General features: G+C 34.1%; 1 protein-coding gene across 1 annotated transcript; it reads left to right on the top strand.

Annotated features, from left to right (window-relative positions):
* The first annotated feature begins 1,413 nt into the window (after positions 1-1,413).
* On the top strand, positions 1,414-25,004 carry slc38a9 (solute carrier family 38 member 9). Its single transcript, XM_073829744.1, has 15 exons — positions 1,414-1,458; positions 8,024-8,136; positions 9,271-9,400; positions 11,238-11,356; positions 11,646-11,709; positions 11,799-11,892; positions 12,448-12,618; positions 12,734-12,790; positions 15,220-15,417; positions 15,888-15,995; positions 16,357-16,463; positions 20,361-20,474; positions 21,972-22,120; positions 23,906-23,995; positions 24,543-25,004. The coding sequence occupies exons 2-15, from the start codon at positions 8,054-8,056 to the stop codon at positions 24,706-24,708; spliced, it is 1,650 nt and encodes a 549-aa protein (XP_073685845.1). The 5' UTR covers positions 1,414-1,458; positions 8,024-8,053; the 3' UTR covers positions 24,709-25,004.
* The last annotated feature ends 1,408 nt before the right edge of the window (positions 25,005-26,412 follow it).

Genomic DNA, 26,412 nt, shown 5'->3' with positions numbered 1-26,412 from the left:
TGGTTAGTGGTAGCAGGTGTTAGTCGTCTATTCAGTTATGTTTGCATAAATATAGTTTAAAACTGCTGTATTAGTCAACACTGCAGATGTTGTAATTGTCTCACACACAAAAATGATTCTTTCATTTCATCAGGCACAAAACATTACACTGCAAAAAATGCTTTTCTTAGATTTTATTTTTGTTCTGTTTCCAGACAAAATGTCTAAAAATTCTTAAATCAAAGGATCTTGTTTTTAGAAAAAAGTCAAAATTTAGTGAGTTTTTGCTTCAAACAAGCAAAATAATCTGCCAATGGGGAAATAAAATAAAATATTATTTCAAACAGAAAATAAGATTATTTTTCTTACCCCATTGGCAGATTATTTTGCTTGTTTGAAGCAAAATGCACTTAATTTTGACTTGCTTTTTTCTGAAAACAAGAATTTTTACTTGTATAGAAAATCCTTAGATTTTTTTCCAGCCAAAATATCTAAAAATTCTTAAATAAAAAAAAAAAAAAAGTCAAAATTAGGTGCGTTTTAATAATGATCTTTTTAAAAATAATATTGTTTTCTGTTTGAAATAAGTTTTTTTTCTTATCTCATTGGCAGATTATTTTGGTTGTTTCAAGCAAAAACACACTTGATTTTGACTTTTCTGAAAACAAGAAAATAATTTTTACTTGTCTAGGAAATCCTTTGATTTAAGAATTTTTAGATTTTTTTTCTTGTTTCCAGCCAAAATATTTAAGTAAGAAAAGCCATTTTTGCAGTGTAACTATTTGTCCATAACTATAAAATATATTTGGACTTGTGCATTTTAATTTCCTCTAGCAGTACAAACACTGGCTTTGCTTCTCAACCTTTTGATTTCAAGGTATACTTTTCTACAATATTTGTGATTTTTCCAGTTTGTTTTCCATTTTGCATATTTATACATACCTGATAAAATGGTTTAGAACTTGGCTTGACTAGAAAAAAATATATTTTATATAATGTATAAAAATACGGTATTTTAAATACCCAAGGAATTATACAGATTTATTTTATAACTTTTTTTTCTTTTCATATCTAAAAATCACTTTTTGAACTAGGCGGGATTTAAAAAAAAAAAAAAAAAAAACTTTTGCCAGCCATCCTTGCATTTATTTGTTGTTTTGTCCCTTTTTTAAGAATTAACATTTAATTAAAACTTTTATATTTGTTTTTAGTAATTTAATATAAAACGTTAGTTTTGTGTTTAATTTTAGTAACATAACGCGTTTGGTCATAAGGGTGGGTCATTGCTGCGCTCGCTGTGGAATTATGGGTAATGTAGTTGTTTGAATGCTTCCTTACGTTTCTTACGCATTGTGCAGCGCTGAAACCCGCACTACTATTCCCATACGACATTGGAAAAGCATGTGCCCATTTAAATACTGTGTTTCCTTTTCAAAACATTTGTTTGTCTCAGCGGATTGTCGGCTTTTGTCTGTCGTGGTAAGTTTAAAATTCAAACTTCCTGTTTATAAGCGTTTATCTAAATACTAAATCAACAGGATATGTCAATGTGAAGCGTGTGGCTACCTGTGCAGACAGGCACATAAATATACTAAGTCTACACTTTTGTTTATGACCCATATTAAGCTGATGTAAGGGCTTTTGAGTTGATTTAGTGAATTCTGGTTGGTTCGTTTATTTTGTTATAGCCTAAATTAATAGTATCGGTTAATAAGATGCTTTCACTTGTGAGTATGTCATCGCATAAACTGCAGATCTTTTGAAAGATATAAAAATGAACAGAAATATTATTGACACATTGGATGTAAAGGTGTGTTTTCCATAGCGATAAGGGCTCATATAAAGACACCTGATGTCATGTAACTTTCAGAAGTGTCTTCACACAGAGTTCAGATCATTTTATGAACTTCAGCTCATCTAGTCGTGTTTTAAACAGTGAATTGCTAATGCACAAGTAAAAGAACGAGTATTAATGCTCTTTTTCGCGAAATGCGTTTTGTTTAAGGTAATCTACTTACATTGTGAGTTAGCTCTTTTTCTCCTAATCAGGGTTAATCAAAGTGCTGATTAGAGTTTCTGTTTCTGAATGGCATTGTTTCTGCTTGCTGAAATGTAGATAATGTTCATTGTGAATATAATAATGAATTGGTTTGCTGGTTTTAAGATATTTACATACATACGACATAAGCACATTTATGTTTATATATGTATGTACAGAGCTGGGTAGATTACGAAAATTGTAGTCTGTTTCCAGTGTTGAGGAAAGTTACTTTTAAAAGTAATGCATTACAATATTAAGTTACTCCCTAAAAAAGTAACTAATTAGTAATTACGTTACTTATGCGTTACTTTTAAAGTCTGGGTAGGGTTTGCTTGTTTGTTTTTTAATATAAATAGTTCTATTTTTGTCAAATGTAAAAGCCTTTTCACACCAAAAGCCTCAGGCTTAGAGAAAAGTAAATTTGACGTCTGTACAGTAGACCGCAGAAGAAAAATGTCAACTCTTTAGCAATAAAAAAAGAAAACAAATGTTTGATTATCTTGAGTAATTTTTGCTCATTAGTATGGATGAATTGGACCATCGAAGGTCGGCAGCAAAGACATCGGTTAATAAAATGGGATTAAATACATAAAGGATATTTCTATTATTGAACATTTAATTATTGCAGGTTTGCGTTGAATTTCAGTTTTTTTCTTCATTTTGAGGAATACTGTATCTGTTTTTTTAGTGAGTGAGATGAATGAATGCATGTTTACATTTATTCTAGAACTAAAGTAACATCTTACTCACAATTTCTCTCAACATGGGGACAGGAGAGCTTTTAATCAATAAATGGGGGAGAAAAGTAACTGGCTTTACTACTTATTTGAAAAAGTAACTCAGATATTTTCTTGTCAATTAAAAATGAATGGATTACTTTACTAGTTACTTGGAAAAAGTCATATTATTACGTAACTTGCGTTACTTGTAATGCGTTACAGCAAACATTGTGTGTTACTAATTCCAAATTGCATGACAAAAGTTGTAGTTAGTAACGTAATCCATTACATTACACATTTTAGGTAATATTTTGACCTACCTCGTTTATCATGTTGATTTAAATAGGATAACCTTGTACTATATTGATGATAAACAGCAAAGAAAAAGAAAATATATTCTATTCATTGTTATTAACATCCAGTGGTGTATAAAGTACCTGAAAGCCATACTTGAGCAAAAGTGCAGATATCTTACCAGAAAACGACTTTGGTAGAAGTTGAAGTCACCATTTAGAATATTACTGGGGTAAAAGTCTTGAAGTACGTGATATTATTTGTACTTAAGTACATTTAGGATTTAAAAAATACTTTTTGTACTTAAGTTTTTTTTCCTCAATTGCGAGTTTATATCATCCATTTCTGAGAAAAAAACGTCTAAATTATCAGTTTATATTGCAATTCTGACTTTATTTCTCACAATTGTGTGTTTTATCACCCAATTCAGAGAAGAAAAGTCAGAATTGCGAGATACAAACTTGCACTTGTGAGGAAAATTAATTCTCACAATTGCGAGTTTATATCATCAATTTCTGAGAAAACAAGTCAGAATTCTGAGTTTATATCTCGTGATTCTGACTTTATTTCTCGCAATTGCGAGCTTATATCACCCAATTCAGAGAAAAAAGTCAGAATTGAAAAAGTCAGAATCATGCAATTCTGGGAAAAAAAAGCCCAAAAAAGTCAGAATTGCAGGATAAAAACTTGCATTTGCGAGAAAAAAGTCAGAATTGTGAATTTTATCTTGCAATTCTGACTTTTAATCTCTTAAAAAAGTCAGAATTGCGAGATAAAATTCACAATTCTGACTTATGAGTTTATAAACTTTGTGTTTGCTCACAAAAACTTTTGTGATGGAAATAAAGTGGTGAAAGAAAGAACTAAATTTCAATGCAAATGCAATTTTTTGAGGGAAAGGCAATTTTTTGTGAGCAAACCCTTTCTAGATAGAACACAAAACTTTTGTGATAATTTTTTTTCCATAGAGTTTTGCAAAATTAAGAAAAAAAAAACTTTACATCTCGCAATTCTGACTGAGATCCTGACTTCTGACTGTTTTGTAGTAAGTAAGGAATATGCTTCGGGAAATGTATCGGAGTAAAAGTATACATTTTAATCAGGAAATGTAGTGGAGTAAAAGTAGGTTGAAAAATAAAAACTCAAGTAAAGTACAGATACTCCTCAAAATACTTACTTCGTTACATTACACCACTGTTAACATCACAACGTGTATTAAACATTACAGAATGAATGTGTACATTCAAATGTGTTAAAATCTTAAGGGTACTTCAAGTAAATATATTAGGAGAAAGAGGTTTGGCTGACAAAAAAAAGTTAGGGAATTCTTTATTTTATTTATTTCTTTATTTTTATTTTAAAAGGGACAATGCATATTAATTTAGCATAAGTAAACAAGTCTACTAAATAAATGTGCCAGATTTAGCCATTCAGGCTAATTTTCATCTGCAGGTTGATGGTAAAATCCAAAGTCCACAAATACCCTGAAAAAAAAAATACATTCTGGCAAACATAGTCACAGACGAAACCAAAAACAAGCAAGAAACCACTACTTCAAATGATAAAGACATGCTTAATTATCCAATAACCACCATCGATTCAGAGAAAGAAGCAAAAGATGTAATATTTCTTAGTTCTATAGGTATAGTATGTCAGGTGTGTGCTGCTCTATTCACTGCAAAAATGCTTTTCATACTTAGAATATTTGTCTTGTTTCCAGTCAAAATATCTCAAAATTAGGGATGCACGGATACCGATACTGAGCTCCTGTACTCGTACTCTAGTGAAATGATTCAATTTCCCATTCATAAAGACTCGCTTTATTCCTGAACGAACCATCCGTTCGAACGAATCAAATGAATGATATGATTCAGCAATCAGTCTCCTGCCGCTACCTGCTGGCAGTTATTTAAATCTGTAATATTTCTGTATTTAAAAATGTAGATTTAAAACATTAACCTCAACATGAATTTAGGAATTTGACTGCACTCCTGCCACCTCTGAGCCTCATTAAGCATATGAAAATGTAAAAACAAACTCTAATGCTATTGAATTAAAGATGATGTACCATAGAGCAAAAAATGAACAGTGAAATTAACAAAAACTTGTAAAATAAATTTTAATGGGCATAATTAACTGTAGAAATAACCGAAGGATATACAGTCAAAGCAAAAATGATTCAGACACCACATGTGGGTGCGGGACATTAGTTCATTTATATAAGTGAGCATAGCATAATAAAGTAAACTGTGACATTTAATACAGTGGACTTCCAGTAAAATTGATAATTTGGGACCAACAATTATAAATTCAGTTTTGCATATACCCTTTTAATAGCATGCCCAGGAGACTACAGGCTAAGGGTGCACCTGACAGAGTATTGATAGTTGTGTAAATATTGTCATACTAATAGTTGTCTAAATCATTTTTGGTTGATTGTAATGCACTACATACCTTTCTATTAAAGCTATCCGACATGATGAAGATGAATTTGTTCTGACACATTTGAACTCTTGTCATATTTTATTACCATTTTCTAAACTATAGCGAATAAACTGTGACAATGTGAGAAATTTTCAAGGTGTCTGAATACATTTTGGATTGACTGTGTCTATTTGATAAAATGAAGTTAACAAACTACCATTATACATATTATTTTAGTTTCTCTACCCAATATTTTACTAATTTTCCAGTAAATTAAAAAATATCGGTATCGGTACTGGGAATTGGCATGTACCAAAAATAAAAGTATCGGTATCGGGCGAGTACTGGAAAAAGTGGTATCGCTGCATCCCTACTAAAAATTCTTAAAGAAAGATTTTCTAGACAAGTGAAAAGTATTGTCAAAATTAAGTGGGTTTTTGCTTCGAACAAGCAAAATAATCTGCCAATGGGGTAAGAAAAATAATCTTGTTTTCTGTTTGAAATACGATTTTTTTTTTTTAGCTTACCTCATTGGCTGATTATTTAGCTTGTTCTAAGCAAAAACCCACTTAATTTTGACTTGTTTTTTCTGAAAACAAGACAATAATTTTTACTCGTCTAGAAAATCCTTCTTAGACATTTTGGCTGGAAACAAGCCAAGAAAATTTAAGTAAGAATAGCATTTTTTGCAGTGTAAGAAAATGCTGACTGCTCAAAAACACTTCTTCTATGTGGTATTATCCAGTCCCCTCTAGTAATGGCTCTAGTAGATAAAGAAATAATAAATTAAGTAAATTCCTGCATTAAATGTAAATAAGAAATGATGTTTGTTTGAAAGTCAAAAGCCTTCCAAAGACGTAGTAATACTTGGTTAAATAACTATAGTTATAATTATAATTAACTATTGTTCATCAGTAGTTGATGCAATGTTGATTTTTCTAAATTTAGTGGTCAAATACTATTTTATTCATACCCCTGGCAAATTCTGACTTAAAGTTACTTTTATTCAACCAGCAATTATTATTTTTTAAATTAAAAATGATACAGACGTCTCCTAGAAGATAATAAGACGATGTACAAGAGGCATCATTGTGGAAAAAAATCATTACTCCTCTTATGTTTACATTTGAACAAAAACGTCCAAAATAATACCCTTCTCAGTAATCAATAGAAAAGCCTTTATTGGCTATTACAGCAATCAAACACTTCCTATAATTGCTGACCAGCTTTTTGCATGTCTCCACTGGTATTTTTGCCCATTCATCTTTAGCGATGAGCTCCAACTCTTTCTGGTTGGAGGGTCTTCTTGCCATCAGCCTGATCTTTAGCTCCTCCACAGATTCTCAACTGGATTTAAGTCAGGACTCTGGCTGGGCCACTGCAAAACGTTCATGTTTTTGTCTGCTAACCATTTGTTCACCACTTTTGCTGTGTTTTGGGTCGTTGTCATGCTGAAATGTCCACTGGTGCCCAAGACCAAGTTTCTCTGCAGACTGCCTGATGTTGTTGTTGAGAATTTTGATGTATTGCTCCTTTTTCATGGAGCTGTTTACTGTGATTAGGTTCCCTGGTCCACCGGCTGAAAAACACCCCCAAAACATTAGGTTCCCACCACCATGTTTGACAGTGGGGATGGTGTTCTTAGGGTTGAAGGCTTCTCCTTTTTTACGCCAAATGAAGGCTACATCATTGTGGCCAAACAATTCAATTTTTGTTTCATCTGACCATAAAACAGAAGACCTGAAGTCTTCTTCTTTGTCCAGATGAGCATTTGCAAAGGCCAAGCTGGCTTTTGTGTGCCTTATCTGGAGAAGTGGTGTCCTCCTTGGTCTGCGTCTGTGGAACCCAGCGGTGTTCAGTGTCCGTTGGACTGTCAGCCTTGAGATGTTGCCACCAGCAGAGCCCAGATTCATCAGGATGGCCATGGTGGTGATCCTTGGATTCTTTTTTTACCTCTCTCACTATCCTCCTGGCCAGCACAGGTGTCACTTTTGGCTTCTGACCACGTCCTCTGAGATTTTTTTAATAATACTTTGCACTGTAGCCACTGGAACTATAAAACATTTAGATATGGTCTTATAGCCCTTTCCTGACTTATGAGCAGCCGCAGGTCTTCAGTGAGCTCCTTTGTCTTAGCCATGACTGTCCACAAACCCACAGCAGAGAGCTTCTCTTTTTCACCTGTTGAGTTGATAAAAACAGCTATGTTTATGTGTTTTAATTTTTTTCCCCCCATAACACATGCAAAAGATACATTTTTACCTGGAGGAGTTGTTTTTATCTGGCGTGTAAGTGAGTGTCCGGCTGGACTCTTCCACATTACTCACCGGACAGGAATCTCTGTGCTGTTGTTGACACTTTAGAGTCTGTGTGTGACATGTCTCATCATGCCTTATCCAGTTATTTCTATGTGCAAGGTTTAAAGCGTATATTTTCCACAGGAAGTTTGTCAGCAAATTTTGTCCTCTTGGTCAAAAGAATGTCTGTTTGTGTGTCGGTTTTGACAAGAATATCATACTTCTCACTAAACACTTTGGTATTGTTCTGTGTTTGTCCATCTTTACAGGTGATGACGGTTTAAACAAAGCAAAGCATCATGGATGAGGACAGTAGACCGTTACTAGGATCAGTGCGAACTGGGGAGTATTACACAGATTCACTGGACCCCAAGCAAAGAAGGTACTGTTTTTCAGCTAGTTTAGTTTTAACGGCTTATTGCTAATATTTCAGTCCGGAATTGAAACATAGAATAGATATTATATAATATATTATATATTATATAATATTTTGTAGCTATGCATCCTTTTTTGGGCAAGGCATAAATTGATTGAGTGGTACTCAAAAAAATATATATGTGACCCTGAGCCACAAAACCATAAGGGTTAATTGTTTGAAAATAAGATTTATACATCACCTGAAAGCCATTGATGTATGGTTTGTTAGGATAGGACAATATTTGGCTGAGAAACAACTATTTGAAAAACTAGAATCTGAGGGTGCAAAAAATCTAAATATTGAGAAAATTGCCTTTAAAGTTGTCCAAATGAGGTTCTTAGCGATGCATACTACTAATGAAAAACTTTTGATATATTTATAGTAGGAAATTAACATAGCATCTTCATGGAGCATGATCTTTACTTAATATCCTAATGATTTCTGTCTTAAAAAAAAGATAATTTTGACCCATACAAGAAATTTACAAATACACCCGTGTGACTTAAAGACTATAGTTTTGTGATCCAGTGTCACATATCATATGAAGAGGGCAGCATAACCAACATTTTAAGAACTTGGGACAGTGTTTGTAGTTGTCTGAGCCCAGTAAAGGCCCTAACGTTAACTCATAAAAGGTTGTTGTTGTTTTTTCAACTTAGTTGCTGGTTTCCCTACAGGACTAATTAGCATCACTAGCCAGATCGAATGAACTCAGTCTGGTATTTCACAAATACTGTCTAAGATGTAACAGTATGTGCAGTGTGCTTCAAAACAAAAACCCTCCTAGTGCTATTTAGAAGTACATTTTTGGATTAAATCACCTATATGTGCACAATATTACAAATCACACTAATGCAGGGGTGGCCAGTGCTGTTTCCGGAGATCTAGCTTTATGCAGAGTTCATGTCTAGACAACCTTCCTCCATCAAGTGTTCCTGAAGATCTTGATTAGCTGGTTCAGGTGTGTTTGATTAGGGTTGGAGTACCGCTATACTAATAGTACATTAACATCTTGTGAAGAACATGTCCTAGATCAGCATTCTCAATTTGAGATGTTTATGAATCTCACCTCAGGGTCCTGTTTGCTTTGTCTTTCAGGCCGTTCCATGTGGAGCCCAGAAACATAGTGGGGGATGAAGTTCCAGAGCGAGTGTCTGCTGAAGCAGCGGTGCTGAGTAGCAGAGTTCATTATTATGGCCGTCTGACAGCCTCTTCAGACCGACTACTGGTGTGGCCACTCTCTATTACATTTCTACATTATTACAAATACCACAATATTTGTCAAAGCTGCCACATTGTGTCTAGACAAACAAACATCAACATATCTACATAATCTATTGTTTATTATGCCTGTTGTAATTATTCACTGCAAAAAATGCTTTTCTTACTTAGATTTTTTTGTTTCCAGACAAAATTAAAAAAAAATCTTAAATCAAGAAGGATTTTCCAGACAAGTAAGAATCATTTTCTTGTTTTCAGGAAAAAAACAAGTCAAAACTAAGTGCATTTTTGCTTGAAACAAGCAAAATAATCCGCCAATGGGGTAAGAAAAATAATCTTGTTTTCTGTTTGAAAAAAAAAAAACCGAATGTGCTTACCCCATTGGCAGATTATTTAGCTTGTTCTAAGCAAAAACTCACTTAATTTGGACTTGTTTTTTTCTGAGAACACAAATAAATTTTACTTGTCTAGAAAATAATTTTTAAATATTTTGGCTGGAAACAAGACAAAAAATCACTGCCAAATTACAGCAAATAAATTGTCAAAAGTGTAACAATATATGAAGCACAGCTCACTACAAGCCACTTTCTAGCCAAGCAGCTTTCTGTTGGTCAACACAGCAAGTCCATGCAACCAGTTTGAACCCACTGAGAAGTCTGAATCTTTAATGTGAAATTCACTAATTCATGAATTACTATCAAAATTAATGGGTTTCACCTGCAAAAATGAGCAGGTCAACCATAAATGTGATTGCACCTTTAAAAACTGAAAATGTATAAAAAAAGACGTTTGTCAAATACTCACATTGGTGTAAAGTTAAGGTTTTTGGGTTTAGTCAGTCCACCTTGATACTGACCCATGAAAATAAAAAATTCAGGATTAGGTTTTCAACATTATTGTGAACTATTCAAAATTATTCATTCTACACCTATCCAATATTAAGTGATAGTTCGCCCATAAATCATTGTTTAATCACACTCATGTCTATTAAAACTTGTAAAACTGTCCCTTTTCTGTGAAACTAAATACAAGTTTTTTTAATTACATGAGATTGAGAAAAATTATCTTGCACTGTGACTTAATCAGTGTACGTATTTATATTCCAATTAGTCTCAAGCTAAAATTTCATGATTGTGAGATCATCCTGCTCTTTGAGGGCAGTATGTGGGTGAAACCTTTTTATGCTGCCTTATTTCACAGATATTTGTGAGCAGTCTGTTGTTTTGTGTCTGTGTATAATTGCATTAGCCTGTGGCTTTGATTTCCTTTTTTGTTTTGCCTAGTTTGGTTTGTAGAGGATGCATCTCTAAATACAGATTAACACAGTCTTCAACCACAAATTCTGCTTTCCGCCAGTATTTCAGGACAATGCATCAATTGTTTGGGGACTTCTGAAGTTTTTGCAAATGCTAGAAATGTGGCTTTTGAACGAAAGGTTGCTATCGAATAGCACACCTAGGTTCCTAACTGATGACGAAGAATTGACAGAGCAGCCATCGAGTATTAGACAATGTTTTAGGTTATTACATGCAGAGGTTTTAGGTCCAAAAATGATCACCTCTGCTTTTTCAGAATTTAGCAGTAAGAAGTTACTCGTCATCCAGTTTTTTTTATATCAGCTATGCATTACGTTTTTTTAAATTGGTATGTTTCACCAGGCCGCAAATAAATATAGAGCTGAGTATCATCAGCATAACAGTGAAAGCTAACAGCATGTTTCCTGATGATCTCTCCCAAAGGTAACATGTAAAGCATAAACAGTAATGGCCCTAGTACTGAGCCTTGAGGTACTCCATACTGCACTTTGATGTAATACATTTGTTTATGCACCTTATCTTCATCAGGCACCTCCAGACCATGTGATTCCTTCTCATGAGGACATCTATATCTACAGTCCACTGGGAACAGCGTTCAAAGTGCAGGGGGGTGACAGTACTGTCAAAAACCCCAGCATTGTCACAATGTAAGACCACCTTCAAAAAAAAACTTTCAATGTATTGCTTTTGCACACAGAGTTATTAAGCCTTGCCACAGGACAGGTTTAACTGTGAATTACAATTGCAAAGCTATACAGTGTAAGAAGATACAGAGCTTGCATTATAAAATAAGAGTTATTTCTGCAATGGGTCAGTTTTAGCATGTGAGGTAACCCGTCAGACAGCAAACATGATATAGAAGAGTTAAGACAAGCAGAGCAGGTGATATTTCCACAAATGTATATTCTTTTGATTTAAATGATTGTGTTTGTGCAGCTTCGCCATATGGAACACTATGATGGGAACATCTATATTAAGTATGCCATGGGGAATAAAACAAGTACGTTTTTGTTTTATTCACCTTTTTCTTGTGTGGTTCCTTTCCACGTTGCCGGCTGTTGTGAAATATTTTTTTTGTCCTGTTTCTAGGCCGGTTTCACTCTGGGCATCATCATTATTGTTCTTATGGGCCTGCTGACGCTCTACTGCTGCTACAGAGTATTAAAGTCCACAAAGTCCATACGTAAGCTGACCACATGACTGCTCTCAAATAAACAGACATTCTTTCACATTTTTTTTTTTATGGCCCCAATACACAAGGCTCAAGTTATCAAACATCCTTTGTGAGCTTAATAGGATGTTTAAACCATTCTCAGTTTAATTTAGAGTGAGGGGCATTATGCACCTAATTTTTTAGGGCACCTCAGTGACAGCTGTGATACTACTTTATGTGACAGACAGGTTAATCCAGGGCTATAAAGTTCGTTTGATACGCAAGGGTTCAGTTTCTGAGTATTACCGTTCCTATGCTCATTTTTACATAAGCTGGCCGTGCTTAAATGTAAGAACTTTAATACTTTACTGGGAGTTTTTGTTTTGTTTACGAAACCAATCAAGCTATCATTTAACAACCTCAGGAGTTTGTCTTTATACACTCCTACATTATTGCTAGAAAATCAGTTTCTCTATGGAGGAAATTAATGTGATGACTTCTGCGTTCTACGATATTTCCACTATTGGACGAATGCAGCAGGTGTTCAACATAAATCCTGTGTAATATGGAGCTCTGTCTTTGCAGCATATGTAGACACCTCAGACTGGGAGTTTCCTGATGTGTGTAAATATTACTTTGGGGGATTCGGAAAATGGTCGAGTCTCGTCTTCTCACTGGTGTCACTGATTGGTGCGATGGTGATCTACTGGGTCCTCATGTCCAACTTCCTGTTCAATACAGGAAAATTCATTTACAGTAAGTGATTTGTTTTACCCGCCATTCCTTATTTGTTCGACTGTCCATTAACCGATGGACTGTTTATGATTTGTGGGAAGATCTGTAGAAATGCTTTTATATTTCTCATCCACAGACTATGTTCACAATGTCAGCACATCAGATGCGTTTGGCACAAATGGAACAGACAGAGGTGAGTGATCCATTATTGTTAGGGGCCAAGCACCGAAGGTTGCAGTGGCGTTCTTATTCTTTTAACGTGTCATCCGCCATTGCGTCTATGGGAGCCCATAGAACCGCTTGCGGGAAAGTTGTGAAATTTGGTACACTGATAGAGGACAGTCTCAACATTAACCATAGCAAATCTGGAGTCTCAAACTCTCTAGCGCCACCACTTGTCCAAAATTTCAGTAATTTTATGCCAAATACTTTTGAACCGTAAGGCACAGAATCAAAATTCTTTTTTTCCTCTGAATCCTTGGGTCATGCCGTGTCGAATAACGTCCAAAATACAAAATAAGGTTTTGGAATTTTGGGTTTATTTTTTTTTATGTTTTTAATAGTTCGTAAAGCCTACTTTTTTAAACTCTTCCTAGACGGTTTGTCTGATTTTCAAAAAAAATTGGCTCAGATCATCTTCAGACCATGCTTTCAAAAAGTTATGGAATTCAAGTTGATTTGTTGAACCGTTCTCGAATAACGTGCAAACGAATTCTACGCAAAGCTCTCAAAAATGGATGTGTGGGTATATCTCTGCAACGGTTTGGCGAATTGAGACCAAACTTAGTGTGTGTTATAACAAGCTTGAACTGAGGTAAACAGCAGTGTTTCGGCGCAGTGCCACCTAGTGGTCAGGAGATATGAAAAATGGCTATTTTTGTTTATAACTTCTCATTGGTTTGACAGAAAATCACAAATCACTGTTTAGGACTCTTTAGGTTCAGTGCATCATGCCAGGTCGAACAATACCCATTTTTTTCCATGTCAGCCATTTTGGGCGTTAGCCATTTTGAATTTAGTCCAAAGATGCTATATTTTACAAACGCACTGGTGTATCGCTACGAAACTCTGTGTCTTCTTCAGCACCATGCCCTGACAGTACTCAAAATGTTTGGGGCCTACCTTGTGGTCAAAAGTTCAAAGTTATTAGCATTTTTAGAGAATTATTTATGTTTACATTAGCCTATTGTAAGGAAACTGGTCTTGCTCTATTCCTTAGGTAATATTGAGAACATCGATACCAATTATGGCATAATTGGATGAACTTCCTGTCCGCCATTTTGGTTAATGTTGAAAACCTACTTTTTCGAACTCCTCCTAGACCGTTAGTCCAATTTTTATCAAATTTGACTCGGAGCATCTTCAGACCATGCTGACAAAAAGTTATGGATTTTGTGTTGATATACGAAACGGTTTTCGTTTAGCCCATCAACAAATTTGCTGGAAAGACGACAAAGTGCGTCTGAAGCTGTATCTCGGCAAAGTTTTAAGATATTGACACCAAATATTGTATGTGCCATCAAGTTTTAAGATAGTGACACCAAATATTGTATGTGCCAAATATTGTATGTCACCTCACACTGACCAAACCACATCAGTTTGGTAACAGCGCCACCTATTGGTCAAGAGTCATAAACGTTAATAAAACATTATTAATGAAATTTCTAAAAATGCTTATAACTTTTGATTGCATTAGCCTATTGTTATGATTGGAGTAGTCAACACTACAAAAGACGATTGTCAACCATCAGCTATAATGATGTAGATAGTAAAGCACAAGCCGTATTTATTTTTGATGTGATTGACCTGGGTTTGAATCTGCCTTTTGTCTAACTTTTTTTTCTCTCCCTTTTCAAATGTCATATCACATCAGAAAGGCATTTATTTTCAATTAAAATGAAGGAATAATTGAAAAGTTGAAAATAAAGTACTTTATTGGGACTTTATAAGGACTTTATTGTCACAGTAAAATGGCATTTAATAATTTGAATAAAAATTGTAATTTACACTCAATACGTTATTATTGCATACAGTTTTATAATGTACTACAATACTAAGGTGCAGATATTTGCCACTATTTGGAAAAAAAGTAGTACAAATGGCAGAAATTACCTGCTATTTTAACATAGTATAAATAGAATCTATAGCTATTTGCAGTTAGTGTAAATTGCATATCGCTAAGGAAATATGCTTTTTTTTTCCCTATTAAATTTCTCTATTTTTCTCTCCTAAAATATTGGTTTCTAATACTGATCCAGTGTTGGAATTAATACTTTTTTTAGACTATTGAAGCTGCATTTCATGTGCTTGACCAGTTAAAGGCCCGGTTTCACAGACAGGTCTTAGACTAAACCAGGATTAGGCCATAGTTCAATTAGGACATTTAAGTAGTTTTTTTTTTTTTTAAAGGTGCCTTAGATAAAAACATTACTGCATCTAAAGACAAAACAAAGGCACCAATATATTTTAAGATCAGTCGGTGCAAGTTTCTTTCAGTTGAAACAGCTCAGACTTACATTTTAGTCTAGGAATGTGTTTCTGAAACTGGGGGAAAGTGCTTTCTTATTTCAGTTTAAATCAATTCAATATGACAACATGTGTTTCTCCGGTATCTTTCACTAGTGATATGTCCATATCCAAATGTGGATCCAGACGGATATGGCTGCACTCTCCAATATTATGCGAGTGACAACAGCACAGGACAAATGTTTGATCGCTGGTGGAGTAAAACCAACACCATCCCGTTTTACCTCATTGTTCTGCTGCTGCCGCTGCTCAGTTTCCGCTCGGCTTCCTTCTTCGCCAGGTTCACTTTCCTAGGTATGGTCTTTATTTTCCCAGCTTCTGCTTTTGGATGAACAGCACACTGCAAAAAATGCTTTTCTTACTTACATTTTTTGTCTTGTTTCCAGCCAAAATATCAAACAATTCTTAAATCAAGAAGGATTTTCTAGACAAGTTTTTTCAGAAAAAAACAAGTCAAAATTAAGTGTGTTTTTGCTTGAAACAAGCAAAATAATCTGCCAATGGGGTAAGAGAAAATAATTGCTTTTATTGCTTACCCCATTGGCAGATTATTTAGCTTTTTCTGAGGAAAAACTCACTTAATTTTGACTTGTTTTTTCTTCCTTCTTGAACTTTTAGAACTTTTAAGATATTTTGGCTGGAAACAAGACAAAAAATATAAGTGAGAAAAGCATTTTTTTTGCAGTGCAGCTTGTGTTTTGAACAGTTAGCGGTGTCATTTACCACGATCCTGCTTTATATGAGGCTTTCATTGGTTTTCACAGGCACCTTGTCGGTGGTCTATCTCATCTTTTTGGTCACATATAAAGCCATTCGACTGGGCTTTCACCTGGAGTTCCACTGGTTTGATTCATCAACGTTTTTTGTTCCAGGTAAAGGGATTTTTTTTTTTTTTTTAAATCATACAATGTCTTGAAATCACCTTGCAGATAATTTTTTTTTAATTCATCCAATGATTGACGGAATAAATTGTATGACCTCTAAATGAGTATGTGACAAATAAAATTAGAATCTGAATTTGAATTTGAATTTAAACTAGAATTTGAATTTGAATTTAAATTTAAATTTTAAATGATGCAAAATCAGGAATTTTCCAGACCAATGTTTAGTGAGTCTTTTCTCTTTTCATGATGTGTCGAGGCAATCAAAGCCCTGGCTCCAGTCATGTGAAAGAATTTTGATAGTGTGAATAAGCACTGTTCTCTAATGTGTCTTTATCTCTGATTGATTTAGAGTTCAGATCACTGTTTCCTCAACTGAGTGGAGTTCTCACATTAGCATTTTTCATTCACAACTGCATCATCACGCTTATGAAGAACAACAAACATCAAGAAAACAATGTGAGTGTTCTCAGCCTGTCTACATCAATGCATTACTACCAGTGTTGGGGAAAGTTGCTTTTAAAAGTAATGCATTTCAATATTGTAGCAACTAATTACGTTACTTAGTTACTTTTTAAATCTGTATCTTTCGTTACTTGTAATGCGTTACCCCCAACACTGATTACTACTAACTCAAAACTTAATTTCTGTCCATGTAGGAATAATTCCATACTCCATACATTGTACTTTTGCAGTGAGTGCAGAAAAGTTGATCTTTTTCTGCTACAGAGAACTAAAACGGCTAGTGCTGCAAAAAAGACGTAACGCTGTACTTTGTACAAAGGGAAAATGGAGATGAGTCATTGTGGTCAAAAGTGAGTTGTCAGGAAGATCAGAAAGAACCAGAAGATCAGCAGACAGTCAGCCAAACTATCTCAGTTTTTCTTTCTACACTCTTAAAAATAAAGGTGCTTCACAATGCCATAGAAGAACCTTTTTTTGTCTGAATTGTTTTATAAAGAACCTTTAACATCTGAAGAACCTTTCTGTTTCACAAAAGGTTCTTTGTGGCGAAATGGCATCGCTGTGAAGAACCTTTTAAAGCACCTTTATTTTTAAGAGAGCATGTCATGTTTTGGTGTGTTTGTGTGTGTAGTTTGGCCATAGCACTTCGTGCACAATGTCTAGTCACTGAGCAAACATTGGAATTGTTTGTAGCAACATCAACATATTTATATTTGGTTAATAAAACCTCTGGTCACATTTCAAATCAAAAGGGTTTAAAAGGAAAAGTCTAAGAGTGATTTAAAATACAATAAATATGGTCATACAATGAAATATTGACACAGTTGTAAATGGTTGGTTTTTATTATAATATATAGTAAAATGTAATTGATTGCTGTGATCAAAGCTGAATTTTCAGCATCATTACTTGTTTGTCACATGATCCTTCAGAAATCATTCTAATATGCTGATTTGCTGCTTAAAGGAGAAGTTCACTTTCAGAACAAAGATTTACAGATAATTCAAAATGTCTTTAGTCGTAAAGAAATTGTTGGTAACACTTTCTATGAAGCCTGTATTTATAATATTAATAATATATTATAAGGGTATTCTTAAGGCATTATAATGAATGCATAATGCATTACAAAAAACCTTATATGTTTTATCATCTCATGAGTATTCGTAAGAACAGTTTTAATGTATTATATTTTTTACTTATAGATATAACGCATTATAAGTCTCATATTTTGCCATGTTACGCATGTCACTTTACTTAAAGCGTACAAAGATCACTTATAAGAAGTAATAATAATAATAATAATATTTCTCCAAGAGCCATAAGTTATCAGATCAGATGAATGTGTAATATGACACTTGTATTATCAGTTTGATTATTTTGATGGTCCCCTTTAGACAGCTTTTGATAAATGCCACCCCAAATACCCTAGCAACCACATAGCAACACCTTAGCAACCACCCAGAGTACCCTAGCAACCACATAGAAACACTCTAGCAACCATGCTGAGAACCTAAGCATCTGACTTGAAGCTTTTAAAACTACTTTAAACTTCAAACCAGTCTTAACTTTCTATCTATATAACGTTAAGCTTTAAAACTACTTTAAACTTCAAACTATTTCTGACTGAAAACTGTCAAACTTAAAAACTAATCAAACTGCATAAAGCTTTCAAAACTTCTCAAGCCAACCTAAATTTTGTCTTGACAAACTATTTTATCTAGTTATTAATAGTGTGCTAAATATATGCTATTTTGATCTGCTAATACTCTAAGAAGTTGACATGTAGTTGCAAAGTTGCTTATAGTCAATGGACTAAGAGAACCATCAAAATAAAACGTAATATAATGTAAAAAATAAATATAATATGATATAGTCCATTGCAAATGAAGCAGATTTAATGTGTTGTCTATTGTGTGTTATAAAAAATCATAATCTTAAGTTTTAACCTCAGATATGCAAGTATTATAATTGTTGTTATGATTATTCATGAGATGATATAACATGTTATAAGGTTTTTATAATTCTTTACGCATTCATTATAATGCCTTAGAAATACCATTATATTGTATTATAAACACTTAATAGAAAGTGTTATCAAATTATTTTTTGAGGAAAACGTTTCAGGATTTCTCTCCATATAATGGACTTCTATGGTGCCCCCGAGTTTGAACTTCCAAAATGAAGTTTAAATGCAGTTTCAAAGGGCTCTAAAAGATCAAAGCCGAGGAAGAAGGGTCTTAACAAGCAAAACAATCAGTTGTTTTCTAAAAAAAAAATATTACAGTTTAGCTATTTAGCTTTTTGTGAGGGAAACATTTCAGGATTTCTCTCCATATAGTGGACTTCTATGGTGCCTCTGAGTTTGAACTTCCAAAATGCAGTTTAAATGCAGCTTCAAAGGGCTCTAAACGATCCCAGCTGAGGAAGAATGGTCATATTTAGCGAAACATTTAGTTCTTTTCTAAAAAACATTGACAATTTATATACTTTTTAACCTCAAATACTCATCTTGTCTAGCTCTGTGTGAACTCCGGTTCAAGACAGTTAGGGTATGTCGAAAAACTCTTTTCTTTTTCTCCAACTTTCAAAATCATCCTACATTGCTTTTTACCTTTTTTTTTTATTTTCTTCGTATGTTCACTTTGTAAACACTGGGTTGGTAACTTCTGCAGCGATGTAGGGTGATTTTAAAGTTGGAAGAGAAAATGAGATGGGAGTTTTTTGACATACCCTACCCTAAAGTATAGAGACAGAGCGCATTTAGGCCACGCCCACACTGGGGGGCAAAACAATCCAACGCTCTCCATTGACTTTGTATGGTGGGAAGTTGACTCCTTGTCATTTCTGACTTATAACAAAAAACAGAACAATGTCTAAAAGCTGCTATGTGACAAGGTGTGCAGTAAACAAGCTAAAAAACACAGAACTACGTTTTTATAAGCTGTTGACCCAAAAAATGAGTGTTTAAGGACAAATAGTTGTAGATGTCAGGGTATTTCACATCGGGCCATTCAGCTGGATCATTTCTCCAACAAAAGGAAGGTAAGGAAAATGAGCACTGACATAGACCAATAAAACGTGGTGAAATAATCCTTTGACGTGGTTAAAAATAATCAATGTTTACTGTCGCTGTTAAATTTCCCTCCAGTGGACAGTTCTCAGAGTAATGTGACACGTAGCGCTCTACTTTTGTGTTATCAATCACTCGTTTTTTAGGTCAACAGCTTATAAAAACGTAGTTCTGTGTTTTTTAGCTTGTTTACTGCACACCTTGTCACATAGCAGCTTTTAGATATTGTTCTGTTTTTTGTTATGAGTCAAAAATGACAAAGAGGCAGCTTCCCGCAGTCCAAAGTCACGGAGAGCGTTGGATTGTTTTCCCCCCGGTGGGTGTGGTTTTCAGATTTTGACGCGTGTCGCTCTGTCTTTAAATAAATTGTACATTTTTTAGGAAATTATCACTAGATAAGACCCTTCTTTCTCAGCTAGGATCATTCAGAGCCCTTTGAAACTGCATTTTGGAAGTTCAAACTCAGGGCACCATAGAAGTCCATTATATGGAGAGAAATCCTGAAATGTTTTTCACAAGAAACATAATTTCTTTACGACTGAAGAAAGAAAGGCACGAACATCTTGGATGACAAGGGGGTGAGGACATTATCTGTACATTTTTGCTCTGGAAGTGGATGTCTCCTTTAAGGAACATTTCTTGTTGTGATCAAGTTGTACTTAATATTTTGTGGGAATATTTTGATGATATGTGAAAAATCTAAAAAGGTATAATCATCATTGTGAGATATTTGTATTTGCTGGTGGTATAGTACGAAAGCTGCAGATTTATCCAGTAGTGTAGTGTAGTGTGTGATCTGTAGTGATCTGATGCTGTGCTGCAGGTGAGGGATCTGTCGCTGGCGTATCTGCTGGTGGGCTTGACCTACCTCTATGTGGGAGTGCTGATCTTCGCCGCTTTCCCGTCTCCACCGCTGACTAAAGACTGCATTCAACCAGTAAGACTGAGCTCTACCTGCAGCTCCAATATCAACATTTAGGTTTGAGAAAACCAACTTACTTAATCATATTTAAACTTAGAGTTATTATTCTTCTGAGATTAAAATGAACAACTCTATCTAAATCATGCTAACACTATGCTAATCATGCTAGCGACTTGCTTATAATTTTAAAAACATGCTAATCATGTTAGAATCATGCTAGCAACTCACTAATCATGTTAGAAACATATTTACAACTTGCTAATCATGCTAGAAACAAGCTAGCAACTTGATAATCATGCTAGAATCATGTTAACAACATGCTAGTAACATGTTAACCATGCTAGAAACATGCTAGCACCTTGGTAATCATGTTAGAATTATGCTAGCAACTCACTAATCATGCTAGAAACATATTTACAACTTGCTAATCATGCTAGAAACATATTTACAACTTGCTAATCATGTTAGAAACATGCTAGCAACTTGCTTATAATGTTAAAAACATGCTAATCGTGTTATAATCATGCTAGAAAATGCTAGCAACTTGGTAATCATGTTAGAAACATGCTAGCAACTTGGTAATCATGTTGGAATCATGCTAGCAACATGCTAGTAACATGTAAATCATGTTAGAAACATGCTAGCAACTTGCTTATAATGTTAAAAACATGCTAATCATGTTATAATCATGCTAGCAACTTGATAATCATGTTAGCAACTTGTTAATCATGTTAGAAACATGCTAGCAACTTGTTGATCATGTTAGAAACAAGCTAGCAACTTGATAATCATGCTAGAATCATGTTAACAACATGCTAGTAACATGTTAATCATGCTAGAAACATGCTAGCACCTTGGTAATCATGTTAGAATCATGCTAGCAACTCACTAATCATGCTAGAAACATGCTAGCAACTTGGTAATCATGTTGGAATCATGCTAGCAACATGCTAGTAACATGTTAATCATGCTAGAAACATGCTAGCAACTTGCTTATAATGTTAGAATCATGCTAGCAACTCATTAATCATGCTAGAAACATGCTAGCAACTTGTAATTTATGTTGGAATCATGCTAGCAACATGCTAGTAACATGTTAATCATGCTAGAAACATGCTAGCAACTTGTAATTTATGTTGGAATCATGCTAGCAACATGCTAGTAACATGTTAATCATGCTAGAAACATGCTAGCAACTTGCTTATAATGTTAGAAGCATGTGAACAACATGCTAGCCATGCTAGAAAGATTCTATCTATCTAGTTATCTATCAAACATTAAGCTTTTAAAACTACTTAAAACTATTTCAGACTGAAAACCCTCAAACTTAAAACTTTTAAAACTTGGAAATCTTTAAAAACTTTTTTTTTTAAACTTCTCAAAAGTTTTTTTTTTAAACCATTCAAACTTTTTCAAAGTTTCTGGTCCAGCTTTCTCAAGCCAGCTTCAGAGTTTATGTTGACGCACTTGTTTATCTATTTAACGTTACCATTGTCTCGTCCTCTATTGCAGAACTTTCTGGATAACTTTCCCAGCAGTGACATCCTGGTGTTTGTAGCGAGGACTTGCCTTCTGTTCCAGATGACCACAGTGTATCCTCTGCTGGGGTACCTGGTGCGAGTGCAGCTGATGGGGCAGATCTTTGGGAACCATTACCCCGGGTGAGCAACACTGGTGTATGATAATGAGGAATGACATCTTTTGAACACCTGCCAAATCTTTCGTTTCAAATCAGTGCATTGTTACGTAGTCATGTGATTTTAGCAAACAAGGCTTAATTACATCTTATTGCTCTGAAACATTTCGAACTGTCAGCGGTTTAAGGTTAAGGGAGTTTATCTCAATTAAAAGCTTAAACCAGTATTAAAAGTATGTTTGTAACTGATCTCAAGTCAGTTGTTGATTGGAGTGGAATTTTTCAAGTTCTACTTGTAAAACATGTTTGCAGGTCTTATTACTTCTAAAAGTTATTTGATAGTATTTATTGATTCTGTAATACACTTTGTGGATTACACTTGCAATTGTTTTGCAAAACATGTCTTTAGACACAATTTTGCTGCATTTCCATGGCTTTAACCAGCAGATGTCCTCAAAGTAGAGTTTTAATCGCTTCAAAAAAGCAAAACAGTTTAATGAACTGTTTTGTGAAATGATTCAGTGTTTTCCTTGTTTATGACACATTCACTGAAACATGAGAATTGAATCTTGGTTTGGTTGAAATGTTGGTTCCTCTGAATGAAAAAGGTGGTCAGGGCAATGCATCCTTTTTTTAGAGCCAATGCATAAATACGTAGAGATTTGAAAATTGTCGTAAGACCCACTTTTGAATATTAAATTGAACAGATAGCTGAGATAATGTAACATTTAAAACAATTACTACACCCATTTTTGGTATCATTTTGGTAAGAATGACACATTTTTGAGATATGCGTTGCACTTTATGAAACAAAAGAGAAATGTTAAATGTTGATTTAAGGCTGAGTGGCGTTTTCCTTTAAGAAGGTGCTGTTTCATAGTTATTCATAACATTATGTGGCATTTTAAATGCTCAAATGTGATTTAGTCTGACACTATACACTATTCCTTCAAACCACTTACATTTATAAAACAGTGTCATATTTGAAATGTATTAAAATTTCGAAAGCAGATTTACACTTTTCAGTGTAGACTTTTTCATTGTATGTAAAACCTTTGACAGATCAGTCGTGCTGTATTTGACAGCCCAGTCCTGATTATCAGCTCATATTGGGGGCAATAACTTTACGTGCTTTTACATTTTTCAAAATTTTACACTTTTTAAAATTGCAAAACCTAAAAACCTATAAAAATGTTTATACTCAATCATTTCTCAGACTGAAATGCTTTAGAGTTGAAACAAGGGCTTATATGTGACCCTGGACCACAAAACTGTCATAAAGGGTCCTTTTTTGGAAATTGAGATTTATACTTTCAGATGATGTATGGCTTTTTTGAGATTGGTCGAGATACAACTATTTGAAAATCTGGAATGTGAGAGTGCAAAAAAATCTAAATATTGAGAAAATTGCCTTTAAAGTTGTCCACATGAAGTTCTTAGCAATGCATATTACTAATCAAAAATTAAGTTTATATATTTATGGTAGGAAATTTATGAAAAAAAAAATTTAATTTAACTCATACAGTGTATTTTTGGCTATTAATACAAATATACCTGTGCTACTGAAGACTGGTTTACGGTCACAAATAATAAACAAAATAGATAAAAAGTAACTTATTTTAAATTGATTTAAATATACAACAAATAATGTTCATCGATCATACTCTGAGATCATACAGAGCATTATTTAATGTTCTTAAAATGTCCTATCCTAATAATTTTTGGCAAAAAAAAAAAAATATATATATAATTTTAACCCATACAATGTATTTTTGTCTATTGCTACAAATATTGTTTTTTTCATTCCTAGTTTCCTTCAGGTGTTTATTCTGAACATCTTTGTTGTGGGAGCTGGAGTCGTAATGGCCAGGTTTTATCCCAACATCGGCTCCATCATCAGGTAAGGGATGTGTAATATTTCAGGGTTGTTTTCTACTTCCTTATTTTAATTCGACATTTATAAAATAGCAGCAAAGTTTTGCGCAAATCTGTAATGGATACGCAGCTAGTATCTGTATTGTATAAAGCACTATAGACATGAAAGTAGCTGTGTTTCCATTACCCCTTAATTGAACTTGCAAATTGAAAATACGCCTAAAAGTTTTTACGCTCACATGAGGTGGTTTTACAGGCCATTTTGAAAAAGGAATATTTCACAAAACTGCAATGGAAACGGTTTTGTTTTTTTTTTGCATTTACAGGTCACACTCAATTAAATATAGCCCAAATCCCACAAAATCCGTTGCCATGAGTTATTGCGAGAGGAAAAAAAAAATGCTTCATTTGCATAACATTAGTGAAAACGCCATAATTTCGCAATACTTTCTAATCGACATTTATAAAATAGCAGCAAAGTTTTGCGCAAATCTGTAATGGAAGCGCAGCTAGTATCTGTATTGTGTAAAGTGCTATAGAATTAAAGTGACTTGATGTTGGTTTTCTTTCAGGTATTCAGGGGCCATATGTGGCTTGGCTCTAGTGTTTGTGCTTCCCTCTCTGGTCCACATGATCTCACTGAACCGCAGAGGTGAGTTACGCTGGCCCTCTGCTGTCTTCCACGGCTTCCTCATTTTGCTCGGGGTGGCCAATCTGTTCGGCCAGTTCTTCATGTAACGCGCCGTGCCTTAAATAAACCACTCATCGTCTGCGTTTACCTGATGGAAGAGGAACTCTGTGCGTAGGAAACGGTTCCTTGGGTGCTAGGACTAGAAATTCAAAACCTACTAATCGAGTACCAGTGGACTTCATCACAAGAAACTCAATTAAAGACACCAAACGTCTTCGTTTTTACATTTGAAAAAGTTTAATTAAAGCTATGCATTTATCATAACACTTTTACTAGCTCTTATTAGCTTCAGTTAAGGTATTTCAGCAGGGATTCAATCATTTAATTGTTTTAAAATTTTCTTCAGAATCACCTTACGTCAAGATACTCTGAATTTGAAACAGTTAAATGCAGAGTAAAGATAGTCGTTACGTGAAATAAGCAGGTTTTTTTTATTACAATAACTGTACTGAACGCCAGTGAATTCTTGCTTTTAAATGATTCACATCCAAAATCAAGTTCTCACATTAGGACCTTGCTAAAAAAAGCGGATCCAGATAAAGTCAGTGTGCAACATAAATGCAACTCAAAGGTCTTCCAGACCCAGTTTTACAACAGTGTTGTGCAAATGTACTCAAATGTAACTTGCGTACAGTAATTAATGGATGCATAAAGGGAAAACAAGATCTGTAGATTTGGTTGCAGGCAAAACATTTTTGGATTGTATTGATATTGTAAAGTCATTGTGTCATTCTCCAATTGAATCTGAGTGTACTGATGCATTCTGTGTGAGTTCGTGTCACTTTATCAAATATGTGCATTATCAATAAGGGAAGCCTAAATTTGCACACTTTTGTGAGATTCCGAAGCTTATGTCACTTTTAAGTGTTTGTAAATGTACCTTCATGTCAGTTTCTGTCTTGTGTTTTTTTTAAACAATTAAAGTGAAATTGTATTAGAAAAGAAATGCATTTTAAAGCATAAATTGAACCCGGCTCACAGTTGAAACATAAAAATCCAATATAGCTTTGTTAGCCAAGGGTTTTTTATGCAGTCTTCTGGGTATTTTTGGACCCCGAATGACGTTTGCTAAATTAAAAAAAAAAAAGTTCCCTTTGTCCAAATGGTGTGAAACTTTATACATTGGTCAACACTATCTTGATCTACAAATAAAAAAAAAAAATAATAATATATTGATTTTATGTTAGTGTGACACAAACTCCACATTTGTGCAGTTTTTGAATAGATTTAAATATATATAAATTAATAAATAAATATGTTTTATAGGTTTTTATACAAAAACAGCTTTTTATGTAAAATTCACTTTATAAAAGACCCACATTTCTAACTTTAATTCATGGGGATAGCATGGATAATTTCACATGGTTTAGTTTTTCCCATCTTTTGGAAAATCCAGTTTTAAAAGTAAAAAAATTAACTTTTACCAGTAGGTGGCTGCAGAGCTCCACTATTTGCTATTTGACCACCTGAAACATATATTTTCACACGTTTTTTTTTTTTTTTCAGTTGAGTTCAAATCTATATATTATCAAATACACAGGACACACAGGAATACATTTGAGACCATAAAAACTGCTCTAATTTGTCAAATAAAATAAAAAAAACATTAGATGTTGATGTTCATGCCGTGTACTGCTACTCAATATGTAATAGAGCTGATTTTGTTTCAGTACAAAAAATGCTAAACTTTGACAAAAAGCATTTTTTATTGTTATAATTGTGATTTCATATGTAGATATGAACTCAAATGA

The sequence above is a fragment of the Garra rufa genome, chromosome 23 (genome assembly GCF_049309525.1).
Source record: "Garra rufa chromosome 23, GarRuf1.0, whole genome shotgun sequence".
Taxonomy (NCBI): domain Eukaryota; kingdom Metazoa; phylum Chordata; class Actinopteri; order Cypriniformes; family Cyprinidae; genus Garra; species Garra rufa.
The sequence above is the reverse complement of the archived record's forward strand: the minus strand, read 5'-3'. Positions and strand labels throughout refer to the sequence as shown.